Source organism: Stegostoma tigrinum, chromosome 1 (assembly GCF_030684315.1).
Source record: "Stegostoma tigrinum isolate sSteTig4 chromosome 1, sSteTig4.hap1, whole genome shotgun sequence".
In the NCBI taxonomy this organism is placed as follows: domain Eukaryota; kingdom Metazoa; phylum Chordata; class Chondrichthyes; order Orectolobiformes; family Stegostomatidae; genus Stegostoma; species Stegostoma tigrinum.
The window spans coordinates 14,303,071-14,328,849 of NC_081354.1; the positions used below are offsets into that span (position 1 = coordinate 14,303,071).

A 25,779-nucleotide genomic window follows, 5' to 3' on the forward strand; every position below is an offset into this window, starting at 1 on the left:
CAATCTCCCTACCTAAACAAGTGTAATGCAATATCGGACATTACATGTAAAAGAGCAGGATACTTTCCCAATACCTTAGCCAATGTTTACACCGCTACCGAAATTTCCAGTGCAGATTAACTGGTCACTTCTCTTGTAGTATCTGTAGGAATATTTTGTATGCAAACTGACTGCCGGATTTGCCTAAACAAAGAGATGGCATTCCTTTTCATTCTTTCACAGGATGTGGATGTCATTGACTAGGCCAGCAATTATTGCCCATCACCAGTTACCCTGGAGAAAGTGATGGTGAGCCTCTATAGCCACAGTATTGCAAGGGAGGAAATTACAGGATTTTGACCCATCAAAAGTAAACAGTGATATAGTCAGGATCTTATGTGACTTGGAGGGGAACTTGCAGGTGGTGGTGTTCTAAATAATCTACTGCCCTTGACCTGCAGGTCGCAGATTGGAAGAAGCTATTGTAGGAGTCATGGTGAGTGACTGTCATGCATCTTGTAGATAGTTAACACTGCTGCCAATGTGTATCACTGGTGGATGGAGTGAATGCTGCAAGTAATGGTTGGAATGTCAATCAAATGGGCTGCTTTGGCCCAGATGGTGTCAAACTTCTTGACAGTTGTTGGTGCTGAACTCATCCAGGTAAAAGAAAGGTATTTTATCACACTCCCATAATGCACCTTGCAGATGGTGGTTAGGTAAGTTACTTGCCACAGATGCCTCAAGCTCTAACCTTCACTTGTCATCACTGTATTGACATGGTTAGTTCAGTTCAGTTTCCGGCCATCCACATGATGTTGATAATGGCAGACTCGATCATAGTAAAGCCCTTGAATGTCAAGTGGAGATAGTGAGGTTCTGTCTTGTTGGAGATGGTCATTACCAGTCACTTGTCTAGTTTAAATGTTATTTGCCAATTATCAGCCCGAGCCCGAATGCTGTTCACATCTTGTTGCATGTGACCAAAGACTATTTCATTATCTGCGGAGTTGCTGAATATTGTGCAATTATCAGCCAACATTCCCAGATTCTGAAACCGCAGTGAAAGGAATGCCACAGATGAAGCAGCTATAGATGGTTTGGCCCAGAATATACAACTGAGGAACTCCTGCAGAAATGTCCTATGAATGAGATGTTCGACCTCCAACAACCACATCCATCTTCCTTTGTGTCAGATATAACTGCAACCAGATAAGAGTTTTCTCCCTGGTTCCTAGTGATTCCATTTTTCCTTGGACTCCCTAATGCTGCACATCATTGACTGCAGCTCTGATGTCAAGGGCTGTCACTCCCACCTCATGTTTGGCATTCATCTCTTTTCTCCATGTTTGGACAAAGCTGGAATAAGGTCAGGAGCTGAGTGATCCTGATGAAACCAAAAACTGGGTGTCTTTGAGTAGGTCATTGCTTAATAATGACCACGCTGACACCATCAATGACTCCTTCCACTCCTTTTCTGAAGAGATCTTAAGAAGCCATTCGACTCAAAATGTTAACTCGGTTTCTCTCCCAAGAGATGCTGACGGACCTATTAAGTTCCTCCAGGACTTCCTGTTTTAATTTCAGATCTCCACCATCCACAGAATGTTTAGGTTTTTAGGTTCCACCAGTGCTCCTCTTGGAAAGCCCTGTTGTCAAATTCATTAATCACACTTTAAAATGAATCACTGGCCATGCCTTGCTTTGCAGCAAGCCTGGAACTTTAAAGTGATCATGCTGATGTGCCTTTCAATTTTTTCTTGTCATTATTTTACAGTTTTCTTAAGAGAATCAAGGCAACTGCAATAAGACATAAATATTTTGAAGATGATAATTCTGTCGGACCATTTAATGTTTGAGCCCAGTCACCTGGGAAAGTATAAAAGGCGAATCAAGTGGCAGATTCATTTAACCTGGTCAAGGACAATCGTCTTAAAAGATTAGTACTTCAATCTTGTGACCTCGGGGAAGGAATCACACCAGCTAATAAGCTCACAGTGCAATAGTTTTGGTTGGATTTTCAGAGTTTAACTGCCTGACTCAGATTTAACTGCCTGTCTCAAAGTTGAACCTTTTAGTTCAGAATTTCACTGTACGGCTCGGAATTTAAGCAAGTTTAAGTTTAACCATTTTGCTCAGAACTAAACAGTGTAGCTCCAAGTTTGACCTTTCAACTCGTCATCTCTCTGTGCAGCCTAAACTTCATTGTGTCATTGTAATTTATTTTTCAGTAATTGAGAGAAAATAGCTCTGGTCTACCAGCATTCCATGCTTACTAGAAAACACATGAATCCTACGCCCCACTGTGACCATTTCTCACTAAACCATTTGAAAATAATCATTTGAAAGGTTCAGGGAAAGGTCCTCGAGATTGGAAAATAGCTAATGTAACTGCTTTATTCAAAAAGACCACAAGACCATAAGACATAGGAGTGGAAGTGAGGCCATTTGGCCCATCGAGTCCACTCCGCCATTTAAATCATGGCTGATGGGCATTTCAACTCCACTTCCCTGATAAGACCATAAGACATAGGAGTGGAAGTATGGCCATTCAAAAAGGAGGGAGTCAAGGGGCAAGAACCTACAGGCCAGTTAGTTTAACACTTATTACAGGGAAAATGTTAGAAGTTATTATTAAGTATTTCATAATAAGCACTTACATTAAGTTCATGGTGTTCAGGCAGACCCAACATGGTTGTGTCAAATGGAAGTCGTGTTTAACTAGTTTATTGGAAATATTTTTGAAGAAGTAACTTGAGGCCCTCTTGTGGCACAGTGGTAGTATTCCCAACCCTAGACCAGGAAGCCCATGTTCAAGCCTCACATGCTCCAAAGGTGTGTAATAATATCTCTGAATGGGTTGATCAGGAAAAGCAGATAAAGGAAACCAAGAATGTATTGCGTTTAGATTTCCAGAAGGTGCCACATCAAAGATTATTGTGGAAAATAACAGCTCGTGGTATGGGGGTAAATTATTGGCATGAAAAGAAGATTGGCTGATTCAGAAGAAGCTGTGAATGGTCTTCTTCATGTTGGCAGGGCATCAGGAAAATTGTACCTCAAGGGTTGGCACTTGGGACCCTAACTTTTACAATTTATTCATGTGATTTTGATGAAATATGGTAGCGAAATTTGTTGATGACACAAAGATAGCTGGGAAAGTGAGTTGTGAGGACGACATAAGGAGCCTACAAAGGGATATAAGATGGGTTAAGTGTGGGGGCACAGATCTGGCAAATGGAATACAATGTGGAAAAGATCCAGGTGTCCTAGTAAGGAATCGGAGGAAGGTTAGTATACAGGTACAGCAAGTAATCAGGAAAACTACTAGAATATTGTGGTTTATTGCAATGGGAGCTGAATGCAACAGTATGCTTCAGTTTATACATGGTACTGGTGAGACTACATCTAGAGTATTGTGTACTTGACTGGTCAGCATAGTTACAGAAGGATGGTATTGTGTTGGAAGCAGTTCAGAGAAGGTTTACTAGACTAATGGACTAGACACATGGACTGCAACTGGCTTAAGAAGGCAGCTCACCACCACCTTCTCAAGGGCAATGAGGATGAGCGATAAATGCTGGCCTGCCAGCAACACCCAGGTCCCACATGTGAATAATAAAAAAATCCTGGAATGAGTGGATTGCTTTATGAGGAAAGGCAAGACAGGCTAGGCCTGTAAACCCTGGAGTTTAGAAGACTCAGAGTTGACTTAACTGAAACATACAAGTTCCTTAAGGCGGAAGCACTCGCAGTAATCTTCAACCAGGAGTGCCAAATAGATGATCCATCTCAGCCTCTTCCAAAGGTCCCCAGCATTACAATTACCAATCTTCAGCCAATTTGAATCTGTCCATGACATATCAAGAAACAGTTGGAAGCAACAGATACTGCAATGGGCCCATCAATAATCCAGAAAACATGTGTTCTAGAACTTGCTGCTCCCCTAGCCAAGATGTTCTAGTATACTCACTATACTGGCATCTACCCAAAAATGTGGAAAATTTCCCAAGGCTGTTTCCTTTACAGAAAATGCAGAACAAATCCAACCCAGCCAAATACTGCCCCATCAGTCTACTCTGGATCAGCAGGTGGTGTCAGCAACAGTGCTATCAAACAGCATCTGTTCGGTAATAAACTGCCTACTGACACCCAGTTGGGTTCTGCCAGGGCCATTCAGCTCCTGACATCATTACAGCCTTGGTTCAAACACAGATCAAAGCGCAGAGAGGTGAGGTGAGAGTGACACCCCTTGACATCAAGGTTACATTCAACTGAGTGTGACATCAAAAAGCCCTAGCAAAACTGGAATCAATTGGTATGAGGGGACAAACTCTCTGCTGGCTGGAGTCATACCTGACACATAGGAAGATGGCCGTGGTCGTTGGAGGTCAATCATCTCAGCTCCAGGACATTTCTGCAGGGGTTCCTCAAAGTAGTGTCCTGAGCCCAACCATCTTCAGCTGTTTCATCAATGACCTCCCCTCCATCATAAGGTCAGAAGTGGGGATGTTTGCCAATGATTGCACAATGCTCAGCACCATTTGCGACTCCTCAGAAACTGGAACAGTTCGTGTTCAAATTCAGAAGAACTGGACAATATCCAGGCTTGGGCTGACAACTGACAAGTAACATTTACATCACACAAAGTGAACAGCAAAGACCACTACTAATAAGAGATTATCTAATCACCATCCATGACCATCACTGAATCCCTCACTATCAACATTCTTCAGATTACCATTGACCAGAAATTCAGAAGGACTCAACATATAAATACAGTGGCTATAAGGGCAGATCAGAAGCAAGGAATACTGTGACAAGTAACTCAGTTCCTGACTCCCCAGTTGACATCAACTCCCTCTACCACTGATGCTCATTTACACCACCGTGTACTATCTACCAAAATCTCTGCAGAAATTCCCCAAAGATCCTCAGACCGCACCTTCCAAACCCACAACTACTTCCATCTAGGACAAAGGCAGGAGCTACATGAGAACACCACCAGCTACAAGTCGCTCACCATCCTGATTTGGAAATAGAATGTCATTTCTTCACTGTAGTTGGGTCAAAATCCTGGAATTCCCTCCCTAATGGCTTTGTGGGCCAACCTACTCCATGTGGGTTCCAGCAGTTCAAGAACCACCACAAGGGCAACTAGGGACTGGCAATAAATGCTGGTTGAACCAGCAACACCCACAGTTCATGAATTGTGACCAGGGCAGAATGTGGCTCTCAAGCTGCTGTAAATTTGCAAATTAAGGACCTGAACAGGTCTAAAGGTGGATGGGCTGTCTGACACCTTACCCAGCTCCTTCACTATGCACAGCTGGGCAGAGGTGGCAGTATGGCAGCGGGGAAGCTACCTGCTTTATCTGAAAAGCCCTTCACCACTTTCAAATACATGACAGGAAGTGGGGGACAGATTCTGTAAAGTTCACCCCCGTTGAACTCATTAATAGTGTGTAAGTGTCTGTGAATTTAATGAACTCAACCTGACAACACATTGAAACAGAATACAGGGGCAGAAGTAAGCCATTCAGCCCCTCAAACCTGTTCCGTCACTCAATATTATCATTCAACTCGGTACCCTGAAACACTTTCTCCCCATATCCCTTGATCCCTTTAGTCCTAAGAACTATTTCTGCATCTTTCTTGAAATTCTTCAATGTTTTGACCTTGACATTTTCCTGTGACAGGGAATTCCATGAGCTCTGGGAAAATAAACTTCTCATCTCAGTCCTAAAATGCTTATCCCTTATCCTTAGACTGTGATACCCTGGCTCTGAACTTCCTGGTCATCAGGAACATCCTTTCAGCCTTAACCCTATCTAATCCTGTTAGAACCGTATAGGTTTCCATGGGATCTCCCCTCATGCTTCTAAACTCCAATGAATATACTCCTAACTATCCAGTCTGTCCCTGTATGTCAGTCCCGCCATCTCAATAAACGGTCCACGGTCTTTGGAGTGTACCATAATTGTGGAGGGTAAGTAGCCCTTAATTTTTATTTTGCAAACTGAAGAGACCTGCATTCTGTAGAATATTGTAATTGTTTATGTACTGAAATCTTGAGAATTGTGTGAACCTTTTATGATTTGACATGTCATTATAGTTTTACTAATGGTGATTGTAACTATGTTATGAATTATGTTTCATTGTCTCACTTGTACCATCATTGCGATTTGACACATGTAAACATGGCAATCTTTCATTAAACCAAGTATCCAACTGTTAGTGATCAGTGCTACAGCAAAAAATGTCAGAACATGAGAACAATACAAACTTTTGACCGTAAGAATGAGAACTGCTTTATGTGAGAATAATGCTGTACCTTCCTGATCTGGCACTCTCTCATTCAGTAACGTCCATGGTCTGGTACTAGAAGTACTTTTGGTTTTCCCTGAAGTGACATCTCACGGATTTGCAATAACTCAGACTGCTTCTTACTATAGTTTCAGGGCAGCTTGGATGCCCTGAATAATAAAATGTGAGGCTGGATGAACACAGCAGGCCAAGCAGCATCTCAGGAGCACAAAAGCTGACATTTCGGGCCTAGACCCTTCATCAGAGAGGTCTAGGCCCGAAACGTCAGCTTTTGTGGCTCTCTGATGAAGGGTCTAGGCCCGAAACGTCAGCTTTTGTGCTCCTGAGATGCTGCTTGGCCTGCTGTGTTCATCCAGCCTCACATTTTATTATCTTGGAATTCTCCAGCATCTGCAGTTCCCATTATCTTGGATGCCCTGAATCCTGTTTTTGGTGTCCAATTGGAAAGTCATTCAGCCACTTGTCTTAAACATACTTGACCTCCCATAATCCGCAAGTTCTCTGGTCTGGCAAAAGACAGATCCTGAGTACTTTTCCACCTGATAAAACATTAGACCTCAATTTCTGAAAACATATATATTTGAACACCAGGGGGCAGCAGGGTAAAGCAAAATCCCTGCTTCAAAAGCAACTTCTGTTTTACTGTGATCAGAGATAATGGGAACTGCAGATGCTGGAGAATCCAAGATAACAAAGTGTGGAGCTGGATATACACAGCAGGCCAAGCAGCATCTTAGGAGCACAAAAGCTGACGTTTCGGGCCTAGACCCTTCATCAGAAGAGGGGGATGGGGAGAGGGATGTGAAATAAATAGGGAGAGAGGGGGAGGCGGATCGAAGATGGAGAGAGGTAAAGATAGGTGGAGAGGAGAGTATAGGTGGGGAGGTAGGGAGGGGATAGGTCAGTCTGGGATGGACGGACAGGTCAAGGAGGCGGGATGAGGTTAGTAGGTAGGAGATGGAGGTGCGGCTTGGGGTGGGAGGAAGGGATAGATGAGAGGAAGAACAGGTTAGGGAGTCGGGGACGAGCTGGGCTGGTTTTGGGATGCAGTGGGGGAAGGGGAGATTTTGAAGCTGGTGAAGTCCACATTGATACCATTAGGCTGCAGGGTTCCCAAGCAGAATATGAGTTGCTGTTCCTGCAAACTTCGGGTGGCATCATTGTGGCACTGCAGAAGGCCCATGATGGACATGTCGTCTGAGGAATGGGAAGGGGAGTTAAAATGGTTCGCGACTGGGAGGTGCAGTTGTTTACTGCAAACCGAGTGGAGGTGTTCTGCAAAGCGGTCCCCAAGCCTCCGCTTGATTTCCCCAATGAAGGTTATGTGGAATCCCACTTCCTACAGACAAAGAGGGTGGCCATGGGTGCCCGCATGGGCCCAAGCTATGCCTGCCTCTTTGTAGGTAATGAGTCCCTCTTCCGCACCTACACAGGCCCCAAACCCCACCTCTTCCTCCGGTACATTGATGACTGTATCGGCGCCGCCTCTTGCTTCCAAGAAGAGCTCGAGCAGTATATCCACTTCACCAACACCTTCCACCCCAACCTCAAGTTCACCTGGGCCATCTCCAACACATCCCTCACCTTCCTGGACCTCTCTGTCTCCATCTCAGGGAACCAGCTAGAAACTGATGTCCATTTCAAGCCCACCGACTCCCACAGCTACCCAGAATACACCTCCTCCCACCCACCCTCCTGCAAAAATTCCATTCCCCATTCCCAATTCCTCTGCCTCCGCCGCATCTGCTCCAAGGATGAGGCATTCTACTCCCGTACATCCCAGATGGCCGCGTCCTTCAAGGACTGCAACATCACCCCTCCGCAGTGGTCGTGAACACCCCTGACCATGTCTCCCGCATTTCCCGCAACACATCCCTCACTCCCCGCCCCCGCAATAACCGCTCTAAGAGAATCCCCCTCGTCCTCACACACCACCCCACCAACCTCCGGATACAACGCATCATCCTCCGACACTTCCACCATCTACAATCCGACCCCACCACCCAAGACATTTTTCCATCCCCTCCCCTGTCTGCTTTCCGGAGAGACCACTCTCTCCGTGACTCCCTTGTTCGCTCCACAGTCCCCTCCAACCCCACCACACCCGGCACCTTCCCCTGCAACCGCAGGAAATGCTACACTTGTCCCCACACCTCCTCCCTCACCCCTATCCCAGGCCCCAAGATGACTTTCCACATTAAGCAGATGTTCACCTGCACATCTGCCAATGTGGTATACTGTATCCACCGTACCCGGTGTGGCTTCCTCTACATTGGATAAACCAAGCGGAGGCTTGGGGACCGCTTTGCAGAACACCTCCGCTTGGTTCACAATAAACAACTGCACCTCCCAGTCGTGAACCATTTTAACTCCCCCTCCCATTCCTCAGACAACATGTCCATCATGGGCCTCCTGCAGTGCCACAATGATGCCACCCGAAGGTTGCAGGAACAGCAACTCATGTTCCGCTTGGGAACCCTGCAGCCCAATGGCATCAATGTGGACTTCACAAGCTTCAAAATCTCCCCTCCCCACCGCATCCCAAAACCAGCCCAGCTTGTCCCTCCCCCCACTGCATCCCAAAATCAGCCCAGCTCGTCCACGCCTCCCTAACCTGTTCTTCCTCTCACCCATCCAGTCCTCCCAACTCAAGCTGCACCTCCTTTCCTACCTACTAACCTCAACCTGCCTCCTTGACCTGTCCGTCCTTCCCGGACTGACCTATCCCCTCCCCACCTCCCCACCTATACTCTCCTCTCCACCTATCTTCTCCTCTATCCATCTTCAGTCCACCTCCCCCTCTCTCCCTATTTATTTCAGTTCCCTCTCCCCAACCCCCTCTCTGATGAAGTGTCTAGGCCCGAAACGTCAGCTTTCATGCTCCTGACATGCTGCTTGGCCTGCTGTGTTCATCCAGCTTCACACTTTGTTATCTTTTAGTTTACTGTAACTCAGCAAGGGTATTGCTGGAAAGCAACGTGAGCTTTCATTGAACAGAAATGTTCGGTTAGCTATCGCTAAACACAAGCCATGTGAGAAAATCTACCATTGCCTACACACAGAAGTCTTCAAAACCCCCAGTTTCATGATCATTCCAGTTCACTTTCATGAAGTAAAACCTTTCTTTTACTGAATTGAGAACCTAGTTTGTGCAATAAAGAAACCTCCATGTTGATTTGCCTCTCTGAGCGCTTTATTTAAAAAAAAATCTGCTCAGAGGGTAGGGTTGAGTTCAACTCTCACCATTTCACCATGGTAAAAGTTAATCTGGTAAATCTGGTAGCCTGTACATTGAGAACAGTTAAATGACTGTGGAGCTGGCAATCTGGTCCAGTCTGGCTCGACACATGATCCCACACTAAGTGGTTGGGTCTGATAGCCCTCAGAAATGAACTGCAAGACACTTGTGCTAAAAGTACTAGAATATACTGTGAAATAAAAGTTTACGTTGTGGTCATTTCACAGAGCTGCGGTGTAATGACATTTTTGATTCAGCACATTTTTTCTTCGTTTGTGTTTCCAGTGATGAAAACTGAACTGCATGGGATTGTGCACATTTCTGAGTGTATCTCAGTTCTGAGTGCTCATATTGTTCCTGCACCTGGTCCATAAAAGCGGAATTCTATTTTTTTTCTTTTCCCTACTTCCCAGACAGACAAAATTGTGAGGGGTCAGCCGTGTTTCAGTGTCTTTCCCATGATAAATGCAGAGTGCTGCTGCGACATGGGGCAGTGCACCAATTAATGTGAGAGGCTTATTATTTCTGACAATGGAGTTCTGCTAGTCATGAACTGCGTCCTCAATCCAAACATGAGTGGAGAGACACTCCCATAAAACCAGGGGCCTTAAGTGGAGAAGTCTGATGCACACAGACAACAGTAGTAGGAACTACAGGTGCTGGAGAATCTGAAATAATAAGGTATAGAGCTGGATGAACGCAGCAGGCCAAGCAGCATCAGAGGAGCAGGAAAGCTGGTGTTTCGGGCCTAGACCGGGTCTAGGGGTCCAAGAAGGGGTGAAGAAGAGTATAGGCCTGAAACACCAGCTTTCCTCCTCCTCTGTCGCTGCTTGGCCTGCTGTGTTCATCCAGCTCTACACCTTGTTATCTCTTTGCCCAAACGATGTGTCTGTCTCAACATGGAATCTTACAGATGTTTAAGTTGGCAAGCCTAATTGCAACCTAATCCAACAACACCGCCTTCCACTAGGTTTTGGTAGTTTCTTTCTTTATCTGGGTGTCACCAGCAAGGCTCATGTTTACTGCTGTCCATAATTGCCCCTTGCGCGGTTTAATTGGCTATTTCAAAGGATAATCAAGACTTAACTGTAAGTCTGGAATCCATGTAGGCCAGACTAGGTACGGATGGCAGATTTTCTTCCCTAAAGGATATTGCTGAACCAGATGGCTTTTCATAACAATCGATGGTTGTTGATATTGTCGCCATCATCTTTCAATGAATTTCAATTCCAGTCTTTCATTGAAATTTGATGAATTTATTTTCCGAAGAGCTGGCATGGTGGGATCTGAACCCCTCGACTCCTAACATTCTCTTGGGTCTCTAGATTTCTACTACAGTCACAGTACACCACACCACAATCTTCCACGGAGAAAGAGACCATGAAAGCAACTCTGGATTATTGTTCTCTTCATTCTAAGAATGTGTGGCCAATTGACCAACTTTACCAGCACTCTGGACAGGGACCTACATTCTCAACCAAGGCCAGGAATTGGATCTAGATCTCACTTTCTCAGGGCTTAAGTGCAAATACATATAATCATTGGGAGAAGGGGATAGCACTTGTGCTTTCAATGACATATCACTGTATATTTTATCACTTTGCAGCTGATGAGGAAGCCGTAAACTTCGATTATTTCCATATATAGGAACAAATAAACCCGATGAAGCACATGATTACATCTACTTTCACAGTTTGTCCTTCTTTAAATATGTTATAATCCCAAAGACAGTGACTGCAGCTTGATGGGTGACTCTCTGCATCAACAGTGGCTGGTCAGGGGTCCTTGTGCACTTAGCGATTAGTATTGGTATGTTTTAGAAGGATTTGCATTTTCATTGTCAACTAGTTTGATCATGTAATGAACGTGCCTGCCTTCTGTGGCCATCAAGTCCTGGGATGAAACATGAAGCCAGAGTTTCCGAGTCAGAGGCAGGGATGCTACATACAAACCGGTCTACAAGGTCTACAAGAAGGAGGTCACAGTTCATTTTTACTGAATGCCATAGCCCTCATACTTGTATAATAGGCAAATTCATCACAAGAGAATGTTGCTTGGGAGTACATAACTTAAAGATTGCTTGAAAACAAATGAGAAGTCAAAGGTTTTTCTCTTGTACTCATCAAAGCTGATGTGCAAGAAACCAAATAGATAAAGGGGCACCAATTTAAACAGAATAAGAAGACACTGCTAATTGTCGGCTAAGGATCCTGGGATTGTACTCATTAGAGTTTAGAAGGTTGAGGGGAGATCTAATAGAAACTTACAAGATAATGTATGGTTTAGAAGGGGTGGATGCTAGGAAGTTGTTTCCGTTAGGCGGGGAGAATGGGACCCATGGGCACAGCCTTAAAATTAGAGGGGGTAAATTTAAAACTGAAATGAGACGACATTTCTTCAGCCAGAGAGTGGTGGGCTTGTGGAATTCATTGCCACGGAGTGCAGTGGAGGCCAGGACGTTGGATGCCTTCAAGGCAGAGATCGACAAATTCTTGATCTCAGAAGGAATCAAGGGCTATGGGGAGAGTGCAGGGAAGTGGAGTTGAAATGCCCATCAGCCATGATTTAAATGGCGGAGTGGACTTGATGGGCCAAATGGCCTTACTTCCACTCCTATGTCTTATGGTCCTATGGTCTTGACCACAGTTGATATAACCATGCAGAAGGAGTTGTTAACTGTCCTTTTTAGTAGAAAGAAGAGCGGAGTTGGCATGTAAGCTTTGGTCAGGGTGTGACAACTGGAACAGCAGCAGGGATTAGCAATCTCAATGACCCTTTCCTCATTGAAAAAGGTTTAATTCATGGAAAAAAATCCCTTTCCTTGCAAAAAAACAGACTGTTAATAAATGTAGTATCTAGTAAATGTAAATGAATGACCCTGTGAGCCTTACTGATGATCTTAAATTTTTTTTGTGTGTAATTCTTATCATAATCAGGATTATTTAGTAAATGTTGTCCAATGACCAGTCCCAATTACTTTGTTCAAATTACATGTGTTAGGTCCTGTAACATTCCTCAATAGGGCTTTAACGGGCAAGCCAATCTCACCCTACTCCAATGATCCCATCAGGCATTGCTAGATTTTTATTTTCTTTATTTTTTCATGTGATGTGAATGTCATTGACAAGGTCAGCATGCCTGGCCTACACCCATTTGCCCTTGAACTCACTGGCTTCCTCAGACACTTCAGAGATCAGTTCAGAGCCAACCTAATTGCTGCAGATCAGGAGCTACATGAAAACCAGACCAGGTAACAATGGCAGATTTTGTACCCTCAGCAACGCCCAACTGTCACTTCTAATGTTGGACATGCTGACCTGATATTTAAAACAGGGTTGGTTCAGAAAAATCAACCTGCCGTATGCTGCAAATAGTCAGAGAGATTGGCTGTTTGATATGGTCCACTTTTGGCTTAGACTCATGACATACAGACCCAGCATCACACTGGCATTGAAACTCATAAAGCATGCCACTCATTTGTTTTATCTGCCAATTAAAAAGTGCATTACAATAAAAATGCCTATAGAAGGCATTTATTGGATCAAAGTTGCCAATATTAGGAAATGATTACCCAACACCGAGGTAGAACATTCCTTTGTTTACCGGCTAATAAACAAATTAGAAACTCCAATGAAGTAGGAAATAGAGGAAGATCACAAGAATGCTTGAAGCATTTGTCCACCAATATATTTCCACAGGTGATCATTTCCAGGGTGAAGTCTCCAATAAGTTTCAGTAATGTTTCTCTGTTAATATTTAGGGGCAGTATGGTGGCACAGTGGTAGCACCGCTGTCTCACATCACCTGGGACCTCAGTTCAATTCCAACTTGGGTGACTTACTGTGTGGAGTTTGCAAATTCTTCCTATAACTGTCTGGACTTTCTCTGGGTTTCCTCCACAGTCCAAAGATATGCAGGTTAGATGGATTGGCTGTATTATACTGACCTGTAAGTGTTCAGGGATGTGCAGGCTAGGTGGGTTAACTGAGTTAAATATGGGGTCAGGGCTAGGGATAGTGTGGAATGTTCTTCAGCGGGTTGTTGCAGTCTCGGTGGGCCGAATGGCCTCTATCTGCAGTGATTCGACGATATGAAACATGTTACTTTCTAAAAATGTAGAAATATTTAGCGCAACTCATTCAGCTTAGAAGTTACTTCTTTAGAGGGAGAGAGCATGGTTTCCTGTAATCTGCTATCCAAAATATGACAAGCAGCAATTCCAATTGTGACTTACATTCCTAGCATCTTAGTCTAAGATCCTACCAACAGGATAAACGCAATGCACAGCCAGCTGAGGAAATGCAGCATCCACTGAATCATGATGACTGATTTGGATCTCTGGTTTGATTATTTAGTGGCAATGAAGTCATTACAATCAGTCTCAATGTCGCTGAATCAGAAGCAGAAGTTTGCCAAGGCTCCAGCTTCTCATTGTTACCTGATGACCCTGCGTTAGAAAATTTTCTGCAGGTCAAAATGTCTGCCTGATAGGAACACATCAATGCAGGGTAATTTTGTTTATAAGAATCTTTTGCTGAGAATTTTTTGGACCCTCTCCCACTCCTTCATCACAATTTTGGCAGAAAAAATACATTTAAATACAAACATCAGCAGATTGGGAGAATTTGCCCGAGAAATTTACTGGCGCCTAGAACAACTTGCATAGAACCAGAAAAAGAGTCAGTAGGAGATGCTTACATCATAATGGGAAGGTGCAGCGACGAGGGCAAAGGTTTCAGAATCCTTTCTCAGAACGCACTTGCAGAATGTAAGCACCATGGCAGCTCAAGCAGAAAAACATGCAAAAGAAAAAGGAGCAGAAAATTCAGTCCTTTTGAGTCTGCTCCAGCCATTCAAGAAGATTTTAGCTGATCTTCCTCAGCTTGATCTTCCTGAACTAACTCTTTGATTCCTTTTGTATTATCATGGTCTAACTTTTTAGGAACTGTCAGTCAATACCGTAATACAAATAGACTGCTCTAAAGGCTGAAATGAATGCAAAATACTGCTGGAAATGTGAAATGAAAACAGAAAATTCTGGAGAACCTCAGCGGGTCTGGCAGCGGCTCTAGAATGTGAAAATATTAGCGAATGTTCTGAATCCAGCATGACCCTTCTTAAGAAAGGGGCTGTAAAATAGAATTTACATGCTGTATATACATGCTGTAAACAGAAAGGGAGGAGGAGCAAGTGGAACAGCTGGTGAGGGGGCCCACAGCCAAAGACAAAGAGAGTGATAATGCTGACAAAGGAAGGATTGCAGTGGAAATGACAGATGTGAAGAAGAGAGGTGTGTGTGTGTATGTGTGTGGGGGTGGGTGGTGCTGGTGAAGTGGGGGGTGGGGTTGGTCAGGACATCTCAGGATTGATTGTAAAGTAGATCAGGTTAATACAGAGGAGACATTCCCTGCGGAATGCTGACATTGGAGGGGAGGGGAAGATGTATTTGTCAATTACATTGCTACCACCTGAGTCCAAATGCCAGCCATAACCCTGCCAGAAGTGGTGAAAATGATGGAAGATGATGTTTTCAACACAGGGACCAGTGGGTGGGAAGTGAGGACAAAGGGAACACTGTTGTTCCTCTGGGCAGAAGGGTAGTGGGGAGGGAGAAGTAGAGAAATGGGTCAGATATGCGTGGGGGCCCCATCACCACAGTGGTGGTAAAGGGAGGGGGAAGTGGGGTGTGGAATCCTCAGTTGAGGCAAAAGAAGGCCCTGGCACTACTGTGGAAGGAGCGTCATTAGAACAGATGCAATGCAGACAAAGGAACTGGGAAAGTGACGCAGAGTCTTTGCCAGAAACAGGATGTGAGGAAGTGCAGTCAGGGTGACTATAGGAGTCGGTGGGTTCATAATGGATGTTGGTGGACAGCTTGTACTCAGATATGGTAAAATTGAAAGGAAAAAATGAATCAGAGATGGAGCAGGTGAAGATGAGAGAGGGCTGGAAATTGGAACAAAAACTGGCTAATTTTTCCAATTCTTGATGAGAGCAGGAAACAACATCGATGACACTGTCAATGTATCAGAAAGAGTGGTGGGGGAGGGTCCCTGAGTAGGACTGGAACAAGTAATGTTTCTCGTTCCTCATAAAGGTACAGGCATGTCTGGGACCCATGCAGATATGCAGATGTGGTCCAATCTGTTGAGTTTCTGCAGCATTTCCTCTTTTTATTTAAGATTTCCTGCATCCACAATATTTTGCTGACACTTCTCTTCCAGCTATGCTCACCTGAAGAAATTCTGCTCCTCTGGGATTGATGGGATTTCTAATTGAATCCTTTAGCCTGCATGCCTTCATTGATTTCGATTTACCACTTGATGTTTATTAAAGTGTTGACCAAAACTTGTTTTCACAGAGACAACCCCTGGCTTACCCTACATGTATTCCAACTGAACTTCCATCCCTCACGTTTCAAATACGGGCGGGATTACAGGGATCTCTGAGGCATACAACATTCCTCAGCCAGCTGTGTCTGCTGCAGACTGAGATCCACAGTCAATGCTGCCAAATGCACACTCTCAACCACTTCCATCATCAGCACCATATCACGCTCTCTCAAAGCTGTCAATTACTCACCAGGTACTGACGTCCCTCTGGATTCTTCCTTCCCTTTCCTTTTCTAAGACTCGCCATCCCTTGTTTCAATCCATCTCTTGTTCTGTATTCATTATAACCTCTGGCCTTCCCCTCTCCGATCCTAAACTATCGGTGAGCCCTTTACACGGCCCATCTCAATTAATTTTGGGCATATGACATTGAAATCCTCGTCTAACATCTTCACTTCTGTTTCCATTTCTTTGGACAGGAATCCTCTCCCTGGCCCATAAGCCCCTCGCCCATACCCAATATACCTCCTTCATCTGGACCCCACCCTCTGGCCTCTTACCTGCACTTGATCACTTCATCGACAATTGCAGAGAACCCCAACCTTCCAGTTGTTTGCCATTTCAATAAACCACTTCTGACCTGGACCTGCTGTAGTTTTCAAATGAAGCTCAACACAAGCTGGAGGAACAGCACTTCATTTTCCACTCAGGCACTTTACAGTCATCAGGACTCAGCACTGAGTTCAACAACTTCAAAGCATGACGTCTGACTTCCATTTTGATTACTATGCCACTTCACTCAATGTCTGGTTGAATCAGCTGTCAATACAGCCAATTCATTTTCTCCTTTTCACAACGACAATCTACACCAAAGTTGTGTCTCAATTCCCACTTTTCCCCCATTGGCACTCCCCATACCTTTTGCTCTGGGAACCCTCATTATAGACAAAAGAACCATTGATATTCAAAGATTGTTAATCAGATGGGAATGGATCACATTGACTATTCATTATATTGTGATAGATTCCTCATCTAGCCCAGGCTGGGTGTATTCAGGGTATCAAATGAAAACACAGAGTGTGTAATCATAGGCCTGTGCTTTCCCTCACCCCCACTTCTTTTTTTTGGAAGAAGTACCTTGAACTTATACAAGTCTCATGATCAGGATGCCATTTCCTTTCTGCTGTCAAAAGTAACAACAAGAATTTGTTCTGAAGAGTCTGATTTCTATAAGAAAATCATCAAATCAGTTGCAATTCATCTCAGTAGCCAAGGTAACAGACAACAGTAACTTCAACAAAATCAGAAATTACTGGAAAAACTCACCAGGTCCGGCAGTATCTGTGGAGAGAGAGCAGAGTTAATATTTCAGGTCGATTGACCCTTCTTCGGAGAAAATACAATGGCTTAAAAATGGGAGAGGGACTGCCTCCAAATACGTTCCATATTGAGTTCACCTGAAAGCCAAACACTTGAAACTGCAGTCACAAAATGCCTCACAACTTACTAAGGATCCCCTGCTTTGCAAGACTTTCACTTTAACCAAAGCATCGATTCACTGAAGGATCTTCAGGCCTGCCACGAAAGGTACTGAGATAATCTTTTTTTTGACAATCATCTGCATTTAAACTGTGTGTGTGTGTAATGTGATTTAGCATTTTAAAATTAAAATCAAGTGTTCATAAATAACCTTTCTTGATACTCACAAAGAACTTGCAGCTGAAGTCATTAAAATTGAGACAATCACTTCAAGGATAAGAAATCATACCTTTACACACAAACTTACAGACTCCAAATAATTAAAAGGAAAACTTTTGTTCATGACAGAATCAAAAATATATTCATTCTCTGCTTTAAATATATTGAACATGAGTACCTACAACCCACTGTGGTATGAATTTCCAAAAATTTGCAGTTTTCTGAATGAATTCACTTCTCCCAGTCCAAAATGACTGAACCTTTACAGACTCAAACATGAGAGAAAATGTTTCCCAAATCTGGATGCAGGGAGGAGATTAAATGGTTGGGACAGATGGTGGGGAAGAATTTTTAATTGGAAATACTTATCTGAAGAAGTGAAGGTTAAAATATTTCTCAATCATCATCTAACTAGGGCAATAGGCAGATTTGGTGGCATTGCGAAGTCTGATTGGTTTGCATGTTTGCTGATCATATAATTTCTGGTCTTAGCAAGGATTTTTGCAATATGTTAACAATCCAAAAAGGTCAAGCTATTATAAAAAGGCTGACATTTACAGTTCACATGACAGTGATGAAATGTGTTGAGGTGCTGCAAGTTAGAGTAAATTTAAAATGTTGTTGCTAAATTTTGCTAATCTTTTCCAATAGTTTGAGCTCATTGACTTGCGATCGAGCGACATCAGATCAGAGAAAAGCTCACTGTAATTTGTACATTATGGTACCAGATTTTTGTTCTTGACTACATTGCAAGCATTCATAGATTAATTAACAGCATAAACTTAGATTTCATTCCAAAAGCTCAGTTTGTACTCTTACACATTTAATGTAAACAATTATAATAAGAAAGATTATTTATTCGCCTGAAAAGTTGCCACTGACGTATACTGAGAAAGACGGTCCAAGGTTTTAACACGCATCTGCAGTGAGTTGTCAGTTTCATGGCCATAGCAGTAACAGGGGAATATGAGCAATCTTAACACTGCAGAGTTAATGAGGGGAAAAGATCAGCCAAGGTTTCTGCATCAGGCCATCACTGAAGGGTTCTGGTTCAAATAATTCATATTACAGGAGGACAGTATTTGCTCTTTCTTTGGATTCTACCCATTACAATTTCTGTACAGATAAATTTTCAACAACTATCCTTGTATGACAGAAAAATATTCCATTTATGACATGACTACCCTTACTTAAGTCAGAGTCAGACTGCAAACAGAGTGTATCTGAGTGAGACTGTCACCCGGTGTGTTAAGATGTGACTGTAGCCAAGAGTAAGGCAAGGCTGGAAAGTCCTAATGTGAATGCAGGTGAAATTGCATCCCAGAGTGAATCATTGTGTAACTCCACTCCAGTGTAACAGGGTGCCTCAGTGTGTCAGGGTGTTCATGTATTCCAATGGCTTCAAGTGAGAGTGTACCCCAGTGTGTGTCAGGGTGAGATTGCACTGCAGTTTATCGGGAGAGTTTAAAATTAAACCCAACCTAAAATAGCAAAGAAAGAATCTCTCCTAAAAGCTCTTGACCCTCAGAACATTCTCAGGTTAGCATAGACTGCTGTCACGCAGATATTGGTTATCTAGATTAATATTGTAAATCTATAGCTGGTATTAATCATAATTCTATTGTTCTCTTTTATGTTGTTCTGAATATCTGTTTAGACTGATCTTTCCCCTTCCCTATGTAGTGTGTTTCCCCAAAGGAAAGATCTGATTAGCTGACACGCTGAGTGTTAATTTTGCTGGCTAAACCTGAAATTGGGAATTCAGTTTTCTTATCAAAAGTTTGTCAGTTGTTCTCTATGAAATAAATATTGCCAGACTGTTTTTCTACATCTTGCTTAACCTTCATTGCATGAAACCCAGCAGCTATCTAATTAAAAGAGCAATTTTCTAGCAGTATTTAGAAAAGATCTTACTGCAAGGTGCTACATTTAAATAATTTGATATTAAACTGTAAATAGAAAGGAAAATAGAAAGTCAACAGATTTGGGTGCCAAATGCACATTAAACCAAACACCATATGTAGTCTCTCTGATGAAGGGTCTAGGCCCGAAACATCAGCTTTTGTGCTCCTGAGATGCTGCTTGGCCTGCTGTGTTCATCCAGTTCCACACTTTGTTACCATATGTAGTCTGTTCTGAAGAAGAGTCACTTGACCTGAACTGTTAACTCAGATTTCTCTCCACAGATGCTGAGTTTTTCCAGAAGCAAAAACAGAAATTGCTGGAAAAGCTCAGCAGGTCTGGTTGCATCTGTGGAGCGAAATCAGAGTTAATGTTTGTGTCCAGTGACTCTTCTTCAGAACTGGAGATTTTCAAGAAATTTGTTTTTGCTTCTGTGAGCCATAAATTGTCACCACCCAAACACACTTTAAAACATTTGAATGAAGGCAAATTACTGAGGACGCTAGAAACCTGAAACTAACGCAGAGAATGCAGGAGAAACTTAGATCTGCTAGCATCTGTGGACACAGGAGAGTTAATACTTCCAGTCCACCATTTAGCATCTTCTCCAGAAGAAGTTATGGTCATATCTGACTCCACACATTGACTCTGTTTTGTCTCCACAATGCTGCCAGATGCTGCCACATTTCTCCAGCATTCTCTGAGTTTCTTGCACATTAAAACAAATTGGCAGCAATCCTGTCATTACAGAAGCTTAGATAATAAAATGTGAGGCTGGATGAACACAGCAGGCCAAGCAGCATCTCAGGAGCACAAAAGCTGACGTTTCGGGCCTAGACCCTTCATCAGAGAGGGGGATGGGGGGAGGGAACTGGAATAAATAGGGAGAGAGGGGGAGGCGGACCGAAGATAGAGAGTAAAGAAGATAGGTGGAGAGAGTGTAGGTGGGGAGGTAGGGAGGGGATAGATCAGTCCAGGGAAGACGGACAGGTCAAGGAGGTGGGATGAGGTTAGTAGGTAGCTGGGGGTGCGGCTTGGGGTGGGAGGAAGGGATGGGTGAGAGGAAGAACCGGTTAGGGAGGCAGAGACAGATTGGACTGGTTTTAGGATGCAATGGGTGGGGGGGATGAGCTGGGCTGGTTGTGTGGTGCAGTGGGGGGAGGGGATGAACTGGGCTGGTTTAGGGATGCAGTAGGGGAAGGGGAGATTTCTACACCCATTACAGAAGCTTTTCATGTTTAGGCACAGTGGTAGTGCTCCTACCTCGGAACCAGAAGGTCGAGGTTCAAGTCCCACCTGCCCTAGAAGTGCGTAACATGCACCTCTGAACCGGTTGATTGGGACATTTCTTAAATGCTCTCGTAGTACAGTGGAAACGTCTCTACCTCTGAGCCAGGAGTCACAAATTCAAATCCCAGCTGCTCTCAACAATGACCTGGGCTGACCTATCCCCTCCCTACCTCCCCACCTATACTCTCTCCACCTATCTTCTTTTCTCTCCATCTTCGGTCCGCCTCCCCCTCTCTCCCTATTTATTCCAGTTCCCTCACCACATCCCCCTCTCTGATGAGGGATCTAGGCCCGAAACGTCAGCTTTTGTGCTCCTGAGATGCTGCTTGGCCTGCTGTGTTCATCCAGCTCAACACTATTATCATGAATCTCTGAACAGGTTGATTAGGAAAATATCCTTAATGTTGAGAATGCAGTATATCTGTACAGCCTTACCTTCTGCAGTGGATTTGGACTTGGTGTTGAAGAGGTAGATGCCCCGTGGACACACGGGGATAGCAGTGTGCCAGCTGCCTGTGGACTACGATCCCCGGAGCAGAGAGGCGTACAGAAGAGGGGTGTCTCCACCAGAATGAGTTTGTTCAACTCCACCTTCCACCGGACCCCGTCCTTTCCGGACCTGGCGTCGGGAGGGCCGAAGGGGCTCCAGGGAGCAGCGTAGGGGACACAGCGAGGCCTCCCGGGGGTGCGGGACTTCCCGAGATCATGCGGGCAGTCGGGCCGAACGGCCGGCTCGCCCCTGCCCTGGGGACTGTCCCTACTGCAGGGGGGAGTCCCTGGCATTGCGTGGGGCCTCTTATTGTGACACAGGCCAGCGCAGAACTGTTGCTGGCGGTTGCCTTGGCACCCCTCCCCGATGCCAGGCGCAGAAAGCGACCCATTCCTGGGTAGAATTGCGCCCACCTCGCCTCCGCTGCCCTCCGCCTGTTTTCGGTCGCTGTGACCCGCCGCCTTAACGAACGGAGACTGTAGGCGAACGTATAGGAAGGAGGTTTTAACCTGTAGGTTCTGGGCCATGCCCAGCTTCTGTCATGTCCCACAGTCAGCTGCAGGGAGGTATTCCTAGAAGGTGCAAAACAAAAATCAAATGTCAATGATTTACCAATTTTAAACACGACATGTTAAAAACAAAAGATTTTGTTTGAAGCGGGTGAAAATTGCAAACACAACATTTGTTCCTTTTTTAAAATTTTATGTGGGGTATGACAGGCACACTTGGAGACATTTCACAGCCTTGGCACTACAGCCTCGCGGGTCATAAAACTAAGGTCCGAATCGGCGCCGGGGGACCCAGGTTCGATTCCAACCTTGGGCGCCAATCCGATGGCCCGAACGGCCTCATTCCGCACCCTCTCATCACGGAGACTCCAGCATCCTCTAGTTCACAACACCGCAGATTCAACATTCCGCGAACTCACTTTGAACCGACGCAATCTCCCGTTGTTAGCTGCAGAAGGACATATTCCGGAGGGTCAAAGCGGTAATGGACCGGGCACGCTGTTTAAAGTCACTTAGGAAATCCTTTAACCGGATAGCTTCAGTTCCCAATGCCTTACTCCGTGAACCAATGCAGTTGCTGCTCACAGTAACCCCTCGCTGCTCGCACTCAGAGCCCAGTCCAGAGCGCCAGCGGTTCCAGTCCCGCTGAACTGTACCTGAGAACCGCACCGAGCTGAAGCAAGATAGGGTTTGAAAGCTGACGGCGCTTCAGAGAGAGAAAGGAAAAAAGACCCCCTTTCCTACTCAACAGAAGTCTGCAAAAAGAGTTCATCTCTTTACCCTACAGGTCAAAGACTCTTTTTGTGAGTGTGTGGAGTGCGTGCAGCCCTAACATGAGGGACCGGGGCGCGACTTAGAACACACATTCACTCTCTCACAAACAGACTGCATCTGGCATTCATTGAAAACTCGCCTACGCTCTGGTCAGAAGAGAACGGACATGAAACAATCTCCAGGGATAAACTGGCATGTGGGGATGGGAGGCTGATGAATAATATTTACTGATTACTTACAAGGCCGATTGTGGAAAATAGCCCCTGTGAAGAAATGGTGTTTAGGCACATTCTGCCAAGTTTATGGCTTTTGGCATAATCGAGCCTCTGTTAGTGTGGGATCTGAGTAAGTTTCAACTCTGGGTCAAGCGTATTTGGTGCTTTGAGCAGAATGGAAAAATCAAGGGCACATTTCTAAGCCAACGACACTAGTTTGAAGAAGGTAAATTTACACGTGTTTTTAAAAAAAACTGTTTTCTCTAAAGTGCGCTTTCATACCTACAGTAGACCAACTTGATCAGGCCAACTTGAGATTGTTTAATAAGTAGAGATTATTAATAAATTCCCTGAGAAAAACAAACAAATAATCCTCTGGCAGGTCATATAACCAACTCTCCACACTCAAAATCCCATTGGGTTATTGTTAAGCCAGAGCAATGACTGCAGATGCTGGAATCTGTACTTAAAACAAAAAGTACTAGAAATCACAGCGGATCAGGCAGCATCCGTGGAGGGTAACATTTCATCTAGACTTAAAGTGTTAGCTTGCGCTCTCTCCATGGATGCTGCCTGGCCCACTGTGATTTCCAGAATTTCTTGTTTTCAGACCAGATTAAGTAATATTTTAAGGCAGAATCACAGTGAGATAGTACCTGATAATAGGGTCTGGTGACATAGAGAATAGATCTGAACAAAATTGAGGCTGGATGTGATAGATATTGTTTGAAAGAAGGGGTTGAATTAGGCTCAGGGAAGTCCTGCTTGATGGTGAATGGAGACAGGTCACTTTCTACATGATGGCCGTATTGGGAATGGCTGGTTAAATCAGTCTGAGTCAAACCCATAAGTCAGAGTTGAACAGACTCTGAGAACAGGCTCAGATTTTGAATTCTGACCAGGAGCAGAACCAGTCACAGTCAGATTCTGCAAAAGAACAGCACTGAATCAGGCTCTGCTCGAGGGAATGCTCCAGGCAAATCACAGCTAAATTCCATTGGCATGGGGCAATGAATGTGGCTGTTAAAGTTACCCCTGGCAGCTTTATGCTTTGGGTTCATTCCAACCAGCCAAAGCCAAACAGCTGCTCATTGATGTAAAATGAAGTAGATGGTGCCTTATTCACTCAAGCAAACAATTTCATCTTTTGCTACATGTTGAGTAATAGCAGTCTAGGAGGGCTGAGCAATTGGCAGGCAATTTCAGGGAATTATGCACAGAAACAACAGTATTCATTCAATGCCTTTCACTGTACTTCTGAAAAGTAGTTGCTGTTTGAAAGTAGGGAGTACAGAAATCAATTTATGTACAGTAAGCTCCAATAACAGATAAATATCTAGATCACCTGCTTTGTTTGTAGTTGTTGGGTGAGCGGTATATGTTGGCCGGGACTTTTGCAAATGTAATGTTGCAGGAACTTTTACATCAACTTGAATTGAGAGCCAAGATCTCAGTTTAAAGCCTCATCCAAGAACTAGCACCACTGGCAATGCAGGGTTTTTTCAGCATCTTCTAACTCAGAGGCAAGTGTGGTCCCTCTGAACTACCGCCAACGCATTGCAGCCCTATGATCCCATGTACAACATACATGCACACCAGTACAATATGTCAATAGAAAGATTTCGACCTCAGATGTTCATCTCCGTTAAGTCCATGCTGTTTTTGGAGCAGCTTTATAATGTTCATGTCCTATAATCTTTAACCTCAGAAAGGTGGCTCAAGGGCAATTAAATTGACTCTTAGCAGCCCATGGTTCAGGACACCTCACCCGCAGCCAACTGAACCCGAGGATGATAAATTGCCACCATTCACCAAACCAGTCCTCATTGTCATATTGAAGCAATGGGCAAAGTGGGGACAACCAGGTGAATTTAAAGCATTGGTCAGGGTGGGGGGGGGGGTGGTGGCAAAGACACATCATGTTTTAAACAGAACATACAGTGTTTTGACAACCAACATCAAAATCTTAACACCTGTAAGAAGATTTCCATTCAGAATTTCCCAGTAGCTTTAAGCTCCTTAAGTAATTCCTTCCCTAAACCTCTCCAAGTTCTGTGTCTCTTCCTTTTTTAATACACTGACATTACCACCACATCACACCATTAATCCAATCCCTCTCTTTTATCTGATATCAATTTATGCATGATTATTCTTCAATGAAGCCTTTAAGCCCACTTTCCTATATTAAAGGTGGTACGTAAATGCAAATTACCGCTGTTTCATTATTGACCTGTCATTGTTTCTGCAGAGTTGATTCCCTTTGGTTTTTTTTTCACTCTCTCTGACATATTCCTCCCATATCTACTTTGTCAATTCTTCTTTCTGTCTCACTAGCTTGTGGATATGTCTGAGCTTGATGTGGCTTGCTGGCATCCCTGGTCAGCTAAGCAGGGATTCCACCCATGCAGATTACTGAAACCAACATCACAACTGAAAGCTGCTCCATACACCTCAAAACATCAAGTCATTATGCTGCTGTTCACATATTTCCACAACATTAACTGTGTTCATTTAGGTCAGTAAAGCAAATACAATATGATCACAGACTCAAGCCATTCAGCCCCTCAAGTCTGTTCTACCACTCAAAAAATCATGGCTGGTCTGTACTTTAAGTTCATCCACCCCAACTCAGCACCCATAGCACTTAATATCATTGCTTAACAAAAATCAATCAATCTTAGTTTTCATATTTTCAACTGACCCCCAGCGACAGCTGCCTTTTGAGAGACAGAATTCAAGATTTCCATTACATTTTGCATTCCTGGAAGGCTTAGATTTGATTTTAAACCTACTTCTCCTTTTTCCAGAAGAACCCCACCAGAAGGAACGGTATCTTTCAAAATAAAGCATTGTCTGAAAGTGCTGAATTAGATTACTTCTTAGTCTTGCTACACAACAGGACAGAAACTGGACTAGTTATATTCATGTTTGGGTGTCTGTGTAGAGGGGGCATGTGGAACCCACTGGGACAGTTCAGACCCTTAGAGACTCATGGGCTCCAGAGGGGCTGGGGATACATCATTGC

The 25,779-nt window shown here is 44.1% G+C and overlaps 1 protein-coding gene across 3 annotated transcripts in view; it reads right to left on the bottom strand.

Annotated features, from left to right (window-relative positions):
* The window catches only part of psd3l (pleckstrin and Sec7 domain containing 3, like), a 398,930-nt gene extending 377,324 nt beyond the window's left edge, over positions 1–21,606 (bottom strand). For 2 of the 3 annotated variants that reach the window (XM_048528073.2, XM_059653078.1), the window contains exon 1: positions 21,202–21,606. In XM_048528073.2, the coding sequence (XP_048384030.2) occupies positions 21,202–21,549 (348 nt within the window). In that variant the 5' untranslated portion in view covers positions 21,550–21,606. Of the gene's footprint in view, positions 1–14,242; positions 14,341–21,201 lie in introns of those variants that run through there. The other variant, XM_059653144.1, reaches the window with a different exon arrangement.
* Between the last annotated feature and the right edge of the window lie 4,173 nt (positions 21,607–25,779).